The following is a 12303-nucleotide window of genomic DNA, read 5'->3' on the forward strand; positions in this document are numbered from 1 at the left end:
AAGTACAGGAATATTTCTGACATACCATACTACAGTGGAACTCTGTACATCTGCAATGTTAAAGGGACATAAAGTGACTTACCTTACTGCCACATGATTCTTCTTGCTTTTATCATGCAGAGTTGCAGGGGTACAGTTCCAAAGGTGCCAAGCACCCTTACTAACCTCATCAAAATTACAATCTTGCATAGTCAGTGAGTGCTAACAAACAACCATAAGAAATCACTGTGTAATAACCTTATAAAATTCGAAGAAATTTATTGAATATTATGGGAATAGCTCTCTCTCTTATCAAGAAAGCTCCCATAGTAGATTTCCTGGCTGACAAACACCGAACAGTGAAGGCTAATCTCTGCTAAGGACATGACTTTAGCACAGGTACTGAAACAAGACATTGCTAATCCTGTTAAGGAGGGGACTGACCTCATGACCCATATGTAAAGCAACTGCCTGAAGGTTAAACAGGACGTCCTAACAAGCAATAAGCCACAAAATGACTTCATGTGATTCCATTGGAAATAGGAAGGATTACCTTGAATATACATCCCTTGCCGATGGGCAATTGATTAAATGATTGATACAAAATTTCAAGATATACAGTATATAAATGGACTCTCATGAGGGAAAAACCACTTTGGTTAGCTGAAGACTTTGGACAGAGGAGAACTTTCCGAAGTGATCCATGCTGGCTTCATCCTAACGCTCTGGCTAGCTCAAGATGACTGAGAACGGAAGAGACTGCCACTTCCAGCTATGGAGGTCAGTTTCATTCATCAGGTCAGCTGATCTGCGACCAATAAACTGTTCTAAGGAGACTGCCACTGCCGGCCACGGAGATCTATATCCCTCTGCTTCTCCCATCGTTTCATCTGATCTAGGATCAGTTACCCATTCTCACCTGTTATGGGGTTGTATGTCTTTTCTGCCTATTTAGCTGATGTATCATATCTAAACTGTTGTTTCTTAATAAACTGCTTTAAAATCACCTATGGCTTCCAACCACCTTTTTTGGGTAGTCTATGACTCCCGGACTAAAATCTTATATAACGCAACTGTGGGGTGAATGGAAACCAAGCGATCCTGTCGCTCCCCAGATATCCACATTTGTTTAGATTCCAGCTCACGTCACTGGGCAGTAATCAGAAATGAAATCCCTGGCTCATTTTTCCCTCACTCACCAAGAGGTGCTGAAACCATTATAACCCCATTTTGTTACAGCCACTCTGGCTGAAATCAGCCAAACCAACACAGAGCAGGGATCAGAACTGAGACTGTGGGATCCTTGTACCTCAGTTACCTATAGCTTTCCAAATTGTTATTACTTTTTGAGAGTGTGTGAATCTCACAATAATGCCCATTCATACTTCCAAGAGGTCAAAGGGAAAAGGCAAATCTGCTCTCAGCTCACTGCCACTATTGCTGCCAGAGTTACCTTGAACAAAAACAAAAATTGCTGGAAAAACTCAGCAGGTCTGACAGCATCTGTGGAGTGGAAGACAGAGTTAACATTTCGAGTCTGTATGACTCTTCTTCAGAACTAAAGAGAAGTAAAAATGTGGTGGAATATATACTGTTTAAGGGGGGCAGGACAGGTGAAGCTGGACAAAAGGCCAGTGATTGATGGAGGCAAAGGAGAGATTGCAAAATATGTCATAAACAAAAGGTTGAAGGGGTGTTGATAGTGGTGATACTGGCTAAAGGAGGTGCTAATGGTGACATTAAGAGTAGAAAGCAGGATGAGCAAGTGACAGATGGCCCTCGTGGGGGTGGAGTGGGGGGAGGGGACAATGTGGGAGAAAAGATCGAAATAGGCTAAAAAGGTGGGTATAAAACAATGAATGGAAATAAATTTTAAAAATAATAATAATAGAAACAGGTGGAGAAAAAATATATTTATAAAAAGTTACCTTGACTTTGGATTCACTGTGGTATTAACCACTCAGTGGTATTGGGAACTGAACTGCTGTTCAGCACTGCCAAGGCACCACATATGGGAGCATGCCTGCTACAATGAGTTTCTACATCATCCCATGACAATCAAGTTCAAATGTGAGCATGTTTTCCAGGGTCTAGTAGCATACAGCCATTACACAGTTTAAACCTTTACATTTATAAAGATGTCGTCTTTGAACTGGCAACAGATAAAGTTTAACCACACAGAAATTTAGAAACCATCTCTCCACCAAACTAAAAAATCCCTTTCATCCCCCCAAATAGAAAATAAAACACCTTACCGGTACCAAAGCTTTCTTCGCCACAAAGGGAAAGTTTGTTGGCATCCATCAGGTTTCCAAAGAACTTCCAGCCAGTGGGGGTCTCATACAAGGCTATTTTTGTAGCCTTAGCAACCCTTCAAAGAGAGGAGTTAAGAAGTCCAGTTTTCAATGTTGTTCAACTCATTAAGAAAACTGCCCAGAAAATGTACCCATTATGCATTGTGGAAATTGATCTCATGTCTGCAGATCCTGTCATGAAAGGGGAATATGTAGAATAGAGTGAGGACGTAGCGAAGGATGGATCCTCGGGAGACTCCAGAGGGAATGGTGTAGGACCAGGAAGAAAAGCCAATGCTGGAGTGCATTCATTACAATTAGATAGGTAAGAGTGGAACCAAGTGAGGCCAGTTCACTGAGCTGGACCATGGGGTAGAGGCACTGGAGAAGGATGGTCTTATTAGTCATGTCAAAGGCTGCAGAAGGTTAATGGCAGGACGGGTGGGATGGGTAAATAGTGGTCACAGTTACAGAGGATGATTTTTGCAACTTTGACTAGAACTGTTTCAGTGCTGTGGCAGGCACAGAAGCCAAGCTGAAATGATTCAAACATGGACTTAAAGTAAAGATAGACACAGATTTGGAAGGCAACAATACGTTCAATAACCCCAAAAAGGGAGGTTGAAGATGGAATGATAGTTGCAAGGTCAGTAGGTTCAGGTAGGGCATTTTGAGAACAATGTGCTGACAGTGATTTTGATAGGGAGGTGCGCAGTAAAATAGAATAGAATGTACAACACACAAACAACTGGCCCATTCCGGCGTTTATGCCCCACATATGCCTCTCCCACCCTTCTTTATCTCACCGTTAACATGTCCTTCCATTCCTTTCTCCCTCATGTTTATCTAGCTTTTCCTTAAATGAATCTATTCCATCCACCTCAACTATTCCCTGTGGCAGCGAGATCGACATTCTCACCACTCTCTGGGTAAAGAAGTTTCTCCTGAATTTAAGAAAACAAGTACTACATCAGGGAGGCTGAGTGTTTAGAAGTTTAGTGTAAATGAGATCAAGAGAGTAGGAGGTGGTTTTCCTGGACAAGATGAGCTCTGAGAGGCATGAAGGTGATAGAAGCCAAACTAGGCAAAGGTGTGGCTTCAGGGATAGAGTACAAGGAGTCTTTGAGTAAGTTTGTCTCGGTGGGCAAGAGAAAGTGGGGGTACAGCAGAACCATTGAACAGATTACCACTATCTCAATGATACAAAAATCCATGAGCTGTCTGCATTTGTTGTTGGTGGGCAAGGGGGCCCCTCCCTCCCAGGGAGGGAGGTTTAAGGAACTGGTTTGCAATGTGGAAACACAGTTATTTATGCTCTGGAGAGGAAGGCCTGATAGTGCTTGCTATATTACCAACAGAATAAGAATGGGTTTCTTGCTAACTCATTACATAGTTTATCATTGTCTGTCTCCCAATTAGCACACCATAAATTAGATGGACTACGCAAGCATGCATGTATAAAAATGACTCCAATTAAAGCATTTCTCCTTGAAAACATTTTTGTGTCAATTTTATTGAATAACTAAACTGTGTTAATTCACGGTGAATCTGTCAAGTCAACATCATCAGCTACCTGTACCACCTTCGTAAGAAATGTCATATGACATCCAGATTATCCATAAAAAAAGTGCTTTAAAACAAGAATTGAAGGTGGGCTGGTAGCTCAAGTGATTTAAGTTCTTCATTTCCAAACATATTATTGCAATATAGCCAGTAGATAAGGAGTTTCTCGGGGAGGGATATATCCGGGTGAGGAGAGAAAAGCTATAACCTATTCAACTCAGGTAGCACAATAAAGGGAAGTGGGTTTGTGCCATTAGCTCCCACGACCAAGAATTATCGAGTTTGATTGCACTGCTGTGGAGAGGTTCTAGGCACTCAGGTACAGGAGGAAAATTAACAGGGAGAAGCATGAGCAGACATCTTTCACATACTACCAGTAATAGGTTTCTCAGCTGTATTAGCAGAAACTTTGGAGCAGCTCACCAAGAGATTATTTCAGTTTTGGATGATGAGGATACCTTGAAAGAATAGGAGTAAAAATAAAAATTATAAGTGGGAGACCTACCCTACTGACTGGTCCTAACCTGTCATCTGACATGTTGGTGCGCCATCTCAAATCAGAGAAAAGCAGGTAGGGAGAGGAAACAGAGAACAGACAACCCCAATAGGTAGACAAGGTTAAGATGGGTTATCTCTGATGCCAGCTTTAGAAGATTAGAAGACTCATTCAGAGGGTGCGAGTTTGAATCTGAATCATAACTGTCATTAAGCATCGTTGATCTTTATAACCTCCATCTTGGCATTGGGTCGGAGAGATATAAGGAGATTAATTCCCATTAAAATATAGCAGCATTGGTGGTACCTACTTAAAAGCGCATAGTCAAGCCCATCTTTTGATTGAAAAGAGGCATACAAAGGCAGAAGGCAATGTTGAGAAAGTGAAAATACATACAGGCAGAGGAGGGGGAGCCTACATTGAGCTGGGAATGTGCTGGTTGTTCAAACATCATTCTTTCAAAGATATTTAGTACGGTGTTGCAGACCACAATTCTTTGGAATATTCTGAAACTTAAACTATTATTTTCACAATATGGTACAAAGGAGTAAAGCAGCTTAAATTAAAAATTAACTAGGACTATCTTATTTACAGAAGTTTTGATTAGCAACACTAAGCACAATAGTGGTAACATGCAACATGCAAGTATTTTTGATGAATGGGAAACAATACTAGAGGATTTTCTGGTTAGAGGAAATCTTGTCATCAGAAGCCTTCAAAAAAAAAATCAAACTTATAACAAAATTGTGTTTAAGATCCTCTTGTTCTCTTAATTTGTCTCAATTAAAAAACAAGTATCAATAGCAAAACAAAAACAAAAACAGAATTACCTGGAAAAACTCAGCAGGTCTGGCAGCATCGGTGGAGAAGAAAAGAGTTGACGTTTCGAGTCCAATGACCCTTCAACAGAACTGAGTGCAGTTAGGAAAGGGGTGAAATATAAGCTGGTTTAAAGTGGGGGGCGGGGGGAGAGAAGTTGAGGGTGGGGTGGTTGTTGGGACAAGCAAGCAGTGATAGGAGCAGAGAATCAAAAGATGTCACAGACAAAAGGATCAAAGAGGTGTTGAAGGTGGTGATATTATCTAAGAGAATGTGCTAATTAAGAATGGATGGCAGGACACTCAAGGTACAGCTCTAGTGGGGGTGGGGTGGAAAGACTAACAAGGTATTAGTTGTAGATTTAAAAATAATGGAAATAGGTGGGAAAAGAAAAATCTATATAAATTATTGAAAAAAACAAAAGGGAGGGGGAAGAAACGGGGTGGGGATGGGGGGAGGGAGTTTAAGATCTAAAGTTGTTGAATTCAATATTCAGCCCGGAAGGCTGTAAAGTGCCTAGTCGGAAGATGAGGTGCTGTTCCTCCAGTTTGCGTTGGGCTTCACTGGAACAATGCAGCAAGCCAAGGACAGACATGTGGGCAACAGAGCAGGGTGGAGTGTTAAAATGGCAAGCGACAGGGAGGTTTGGGTCTTTCTTGCGGACAGACCGCAGGTGTTCTGCAAAGTGGTCGCCCAGTTTGCGTTTGGTCTCTCCAATGTAGAGGAGACCGCATTGGGAACAACAAATGCAGTAGACTAAGTTAGGGGAAATGCAAGTGAAATACTGCTTCACTTGAAAGGAGTGTTTAGGCCCTTGGACGGTGAGGAGAGAGGAAGTGAAGGGGCAGGTGTTGCATCTTCTGTGTGGACATGGGGAGGTGCCATAGGTGGGGGTTGAGGAGTAGGGGGTGATGGAGGAGTGGACCAGGGTGTCCCGGAGGGAACGATCCCTATGGAATGCCGCCAGGGGGGGTGAAGGGAAGATGTGTTTGGTGGGGGCATCAAGCTGGAGTTGGCGGAAATGGCGGAAGATGATCCTTTGAATGCGGAGGCTGGTGGGGTGATAAGTGAGGACAAGGGGGACCCTATCATGTTTCTGGGAGGGAGGAGAAGACGTGAGGGCGGATGCGCGGGAGATGGGCCGGACACGGTTGAGGGCCCTGTCAACGACCGTGGGTGGAAAACCTCGGTTAAAGAAGAAGGAGGACATGTCAGAGGAACTGTTTTTGAAGGTAGCGTCATCAGAACAGATGCGACGGAGGCGAAGGAACTGAGAGAATGGGATGGAGTCCTTAAGCGGGGTGTGAGGAGCTGTAGTCGAGGTAGCTGTGGGAGTCGGTAGGCTTGTAATGGATATTGGTGGACAGTCTATCATCAGAAATTGAGACAGAGAGGTCAAGGAAGGGAAGAGAAGTGTCAGAGATGGACCATGTGAAAATGATGGAGGGGTGGAGATTGGAAGCAAAATTAATAAATTTTTCCAGGTCCTGACGAGAGCATGAAGCAGCACCGAAGTAATCATCGATGTACCAGAGAAAGAGTTGTGGGAGGGGGCCGGAGTAGGACTGGAACAAGGAATGTTCCACATTCCCCATACAGAGACAGGCATAGCTAGGGCCCATGCGGGTACCCATAGCCACACCTTTTATTTGGAGGAAGTGAGAGGAGTTAAAGGAGAAATTGTTCAGTGTGAGAACAAGTTCAGCCAGACGGAGGAGAGTAGGGGTGGATGGGGATTGTTCGGGCCTCTGTTCAAGGAAGAAGCTAAGGGCCCTCAGACCATCCTGGTGGGAGATGGAGATGTAGAGGGATTGGACATCCATGGTGAAGAGGAAGCGGTTGGGGCCAGGGAACTGGAAATTGTTGATGTGACGTAAGGTGTCAGAGGAATCACGGATGTAGGTGGGAAGGGACTGGACAAGGGGAGAGAGAAGGGAGTCAAGATAACGAGAAATGAGTTCCGTGGGGCAGGAACAGGCTAACACGATCGGTCTGCCAGGACAGTTCTATTTGTGGGTTTTGGGTAGGAGGTAGAAGCGGGCCGACCGAGGTTGGGCGACTATCAGGTTGGAAGCTGTGGGAGGAAGATCTCCAGAGGAGATGAGGTCAGTGACAGTCCTGGAAACAATGGCTTGATGTTCCATGGTGGGGTCATGGTCCAGGGAGAGGTAGGAGAAATTGTCTGCGAGTTGACGCTCAGCCTCCACGAGGTAGAGGTCAGTGCGCCAGACAACAACAGCACCACCCTTGTCAGCGGGTTTGATGACAATGTTGGGGTTGGACCTGAGAGAACGGAGTGCAGTAAGTTCAGAGAGAGACAGATTAGAATGGGTGAGAGGAGCAGAGAAATTGAGACGGCTAATGTCACGCCGACAGTTCTCAATGAAAAGATCAAGAGAAGGTAAGAAACCAGAGGGAGGGGTCCAGGTGGAGGGAGAATATTGGAGGTGGGTAAAAGTATCAATAGCAACAAGGCAGTATTGTCTTGAAATGATTACTGAGCTCAATAGTGTTTGGGAGCTAAATTACCAGCATCATTAAAAGAAGTGAGCTTTGCTCTAAATTGGACTAGTACACGGTGTTTAGACTCCTATCAGGCCATGGTTAACCTATTAACATGGATCCTACTCGAGGGCAGGTAATGTGTTGGAGAATTTTGGATCATAACTGTTTGGGTGACTCTGTGGAACTGGTCATGGAATTCTTCTATTCTTGAGTTCAAAAGAATGCTCCCGTAAGCAAAAACAAAGGAATATAGTTTTCAACAAAATCAAATGAGAAAGGAAAGAACAAAGGAATGTCCTCATAAATGTATTTTTTCAAAACAGGTCCCAAAAGCAAGAATTCAGATTTAATAAAACAAATGAGAAAAAAAATCAGGAGCTGTAACTAAAAAAGCTTCAGAGTACAAGTAAATCAGACCCACCGGTCGAGCGCTCCACTAGTGGGCATGCTGCGGGCAAATCCACGCACACCGGTCTGCTGAAAGTACGGAATAGTGAAGATGTTTGCAGCAATCACAGCCACGGAATCAGACGGGTTTACGAAGAATCCATGTTTTCCAAGGATCATGTTCCGATCCTATAAAAAAGTTCAATTTAATAGGTTTAATATTTTATCCTTAGTAAAATTGATAGCGAAAATAGGCCATCATATCAGGGTGGTATGAATACGGATATACACTGATACACTGAGTCACAGATATGGCACACTGAACTTTTAAATTCAAAATTTCCATCTACTGAGTAGCAGACTCATGTGGCCCAGCAGACTCAACAAACTATGTGGCCCAGCAGAGTGGAAGCCTGACTTCAGAACTCGACTAGAATCTATGGTATTTCTATTCCAAAACACTGAGCATTAAGGCACGAATGCCAACACTGCCCTTGAATGGCTCATATGTTCAGGTCCTTTCATTTACATTTAAAAAAAGACTAAGTCATTAGCACTGAAACTAGGAAGTTACAATACAACAGCTGAGTTAGAGTGCTGACAGGAAGACAAATGCTTTTCCTTACACCATCACCGTCAAAAGCAGCTCCAAAGTCATAGTCTCCTGTTTGCATTGCCTGCACCAGGTCCGCAGCATATGTCAAGTTCGGATCAGGATGGTGCCCGCCAAAGTCTTCAAGGGGTGCACAGTTCACTGCGGAGTTTGCAGGAGCCCCAAGCTCTTCACACAGAATCTTCTTAACATAAGGGCCCATAACTATTAGAGAATAAAATGATTGAAACAACATTCTGATGACAGAAAAGTGTAACTCACAGGCAATAATAAGATAATACACTGAAATGTAAAACTTAATCAGCAGAAAATAGTTAAGAATGATGTCCAGAAAATACGAGATTTGAACCGAAGCAAAATATATACTATCACAGCAGCAATTGCTTATTTAATGCTGTATATTTTTGAACATACAAAACTAACTGAATGATTTGTGAGGTTTCTCATCCCTAGATATCTCCAGGTACAGACTTGCACTGGGAAGTATACTGAATGCTCTTATGTTCAAAAGGCCATCCCACAGGTATGAGACTTGGTTGCTGAGCATTGACAGATTATTTAAAAGTGTCAACCTTAGCTCAGTTGTAGCACTCTTATCTGAGCCAAATAGTTGTTGATTCAAGCCCTACTTGATGCTTGAGCAGTGCAGCTCGAGAGTCCAACTCGAACAACACTCAAGAAGCTCGACACTAGCCAGGACAAAGCAGCCCGCTTGATTGACACCCCGTCCACCACCTTCAACACTCACTCCCTCCACCACCAACGCACAGTGGCAGTGGTATGTGCCATTTACGAGATGCATTGCAGTAACTCACAAAGGCTCCTTCAACAGCACCTTCCAAACCCACGACCCCTACCACCTAGAAGGACAAGGACAGCAGATGCATGGGAACACCACCACCTGAAAAATCCTGGAACTCCCTCCCCAACAGCACTGTGGGTGTACCTGAACCACATGGACTGCAACAATTCAAGAGGTGGCTCACCACCACCTTCCCAAGGGCAATTAGAGATGGACAATAACTGTTAGCCAAGCCAGCGATGCCCACGTCCCATTAAAAAATGTTTTGAAAAGTGAGCTTATCCGTTTAAGTTGCACAAACAACATGCCAAACGTCCACGGCTCAGTTGTTAAAAATACAATGCAGAATGTAGAACTGAGCCAAACAGAACAAGATGTTCTGAGGCTTAATGCTTTATCTGTGCTGAGATGGCAATACAGATCCTATAATTCAATGCGGCACTCCTAGCCCAAGAGGAAAATAATCAACCAAGTTTCACATTTCGGATCGTTATTCAGTGACCCCTGTTGGAATATGAGTCAGAGAAAGAGACACAGTGACAGAGACAGATTCACAACTCTGGCCATTTTTGCAGAGGCAGGATCAGCAATTAAAGAGGGCCGGCTGAAATTTTCCAGTTAGCCTCTGGGTTCCTGCAGGCAGCAGGTGCCAGCTTAGGTGTCTGGAGGCAGGTACCCAGTAACAGGCCGGAGGGCCAGAGCTCCAGGCAGAAGTAGAAGCCCTCCATTCCTACCTGGGCATAAGAACAGTTGCAAGCCTCCCTATAGAGGGGTTCATCTCATTCATCCACAGTGGTGGCCTGGCTGTCCTGTTATTAAAGATTCAACAAAAGTTGGAGAATGTGCGCCTCCATTTGAAAGTCCCTTCCCTCATGCTTAGTTTCCATTGCAGCCTACTGTTCTTGTCAAACAAGTTGGGCCCTGATTGGCCCCACAGCTTTGAGATCCCACCCACAGTTCTTAATTGGACGGTGGACAGCAGCCACACACACCCCTCCCCCTCACCCCAACTCCCCCCCAGGCTATTAATTGGCCTCTCAGGGGAAAATCACAGCTGAGGGGCTATTCCCTCCTGGGGCTGGGCTCGGGACCTAGAAACAGTCCTGACCTCTGTTTCCAGCCCTCACAGGGACAATTCAGCCCAGAGACAGACAGTTAGGCCCAGCTGAGATACCATCACAATTAAATCATGTTGCTGAGATCCACAAATAAACATTGAGCAGAATGGAGCTGGTTACTTTGCATCTGTGCCTCTGTGAGTCAGACCCGCTTTGGATTTTCAGTCCAGGTGCAACATTGGAGAGGTCAGTTTACAAGAATACTTGAGGATTGAGAAAGTAAATCTTTTTACTTTATTATATTACTTTAAATAAGCTGCAAGAGGAGAACAAGGGGACACAGATTCAAATTAGTAAAAGATAAATTTGGGACTGACATCAGGGAATGCTTCACAGAAGAACGGCCCATAGAATGGACTCCCAGATAAAGTGGTGCAGGTGGACACCCTGGATTAAATTTGATGTTGCAATGAGGAAAGTTTAGGGTCTTTCTGGATGGGCTGAGTGGCTTTATTCATTGTAATTACCCTGCAATCTTAAGTCAGTGGGGGAGAAATGGAACTCACATATCAGTTTATAGAGTGTTAAACCCCCTCCAATTTTTGCCCTGTGAACCACTACATCCAAGTTGCTCTGGAAGTGTGCCTAAAGCCACATTGGTTTCAGGTGGCTTTTAGTTATCCAGGGCACCTCCCTGACTTAAATGTATAAATATACAGCCAGCTGAAGAACACTGAATCCCAAATTCAGGTAGAAATGGGCAGAGCTGAGCATCTCTCCAACTAGCTGTGCCGGGTACTGAACCTTCTAACCAGCAAGCAATAAAGGGGCTACTGAAGGCCACTCAAAAAAAAAATGACAATTTTAACGCGGGCCTAAGAGAAGCAGGAATGCTCTTCTGAGACAACAAAAATCACCGGTTTGCTACCCTTGTTGGCCCCATAACCTGCCATATTGCTTCCCCCACCACACCCCACCCTGCAGTCAGCTCAGCATAGGAAGTGCTATTTCCGACCCTCCCTAACCAGTGAGCTACAGCAGGGCCCCCATTCGGCATCTGCACTTTGCCAGCTGCATTTAAAATAAGGCTCAAAGCCAAATATGGCTCAACCCTCAGCATGCAGGGCCATCACTCTGCCAACTTTAAGCCCATTAGAACTCATCAAATTTCTCAGCCAATGATTTTCAAGTGGATTGGGAGCAAAGGAAGAGAGAAAGTCGGAAAAATAGATTAAAGTTAGAAATAAAATCCTACATTAAAAATACTATACAGCTTGTTTTATTTAGGAATTAAGCAATATTTCGCACTTTTGGACCTTATCAAAACTAGAGCAACTTAAACTGAAGAAACATGAAATGAGCAGTGCTTCACCAATCCTGTTCATTCTTCAGTGGAACAGGGATATTTGCCATCATCTTTAGGGCAGTTATATACCCATTCAGCATTCTTCACACATTTAGCAGCACTTAATAACATGACACCTACTTTGCAGCAGCTGTCATCAGTTAATATCACGTTGGTCAAAAGCTTAAAACAGCTGAGTGGGCAGTTTGGGAATCAGAAATGGAAGGGCATGCTCACAGTCAGCATCTTGATGAAGGATCCACTGATCCATTGGTACAGAACTTTTATACTAGAACTGGCTGCACTATAGAAATGATGAACAACTGCCCACCAACAGTTTAAGACACAGGTCATGAATGTCTTGTCAGGGTGTATTTAATCTTACACAAGGCTTTTCATTTTATACAATGTATTTTCTACTTTAAAATTCTTTCAATAATTA

At 43.8% G+C, this 12303-nt stretch overlaps 1 protein-coding gene across 1 annotated transcript in view; it reads right to left on the reverse strand.

Annotated features, from left to right (window-relative positions):
• The window catches only part of pgm1 (phosphoglucomutase 1), a 76285-nt gene that overhangs the window by 16336 nt on the left and 47646 nt on the right, over window positions 1-12303 (reverse strand). The window contains exons 5-7 of the mRNA XM_078561315.1: window positions 8670-8860; window positions 8078-8232; window positions 2235-2350 (exon numbers count right to left, since the gene is read on the reverse strand). Of these exons, the coding sequence (XP_078417441.1) occupies window positions 2235-2350; window positions 8078-8232; window positions 8670-8860 (462 nt within the window). The remainder of the gene's footprint in view (window positions 1-2234; window positions 2351-8077; window positions 8233-8669; window positions 8861-12303) is intronic.

This window comes from Cetorhinus maximus, chromosome 17 (genome assembly GCF_964194155.1).
Source record: "Cetorhinus maximus chromosome 17, sCetMax3.hap1.1, whole genome shotgun sequence".
NCBI classification, from domain to species: domain Eukaryota; kingdom Metazoa; phylum Chordata; class Chondrichthyes; order Lamniformes; family Cetorhinidae; genus Cetorhinus; species Cetorhinus maximus.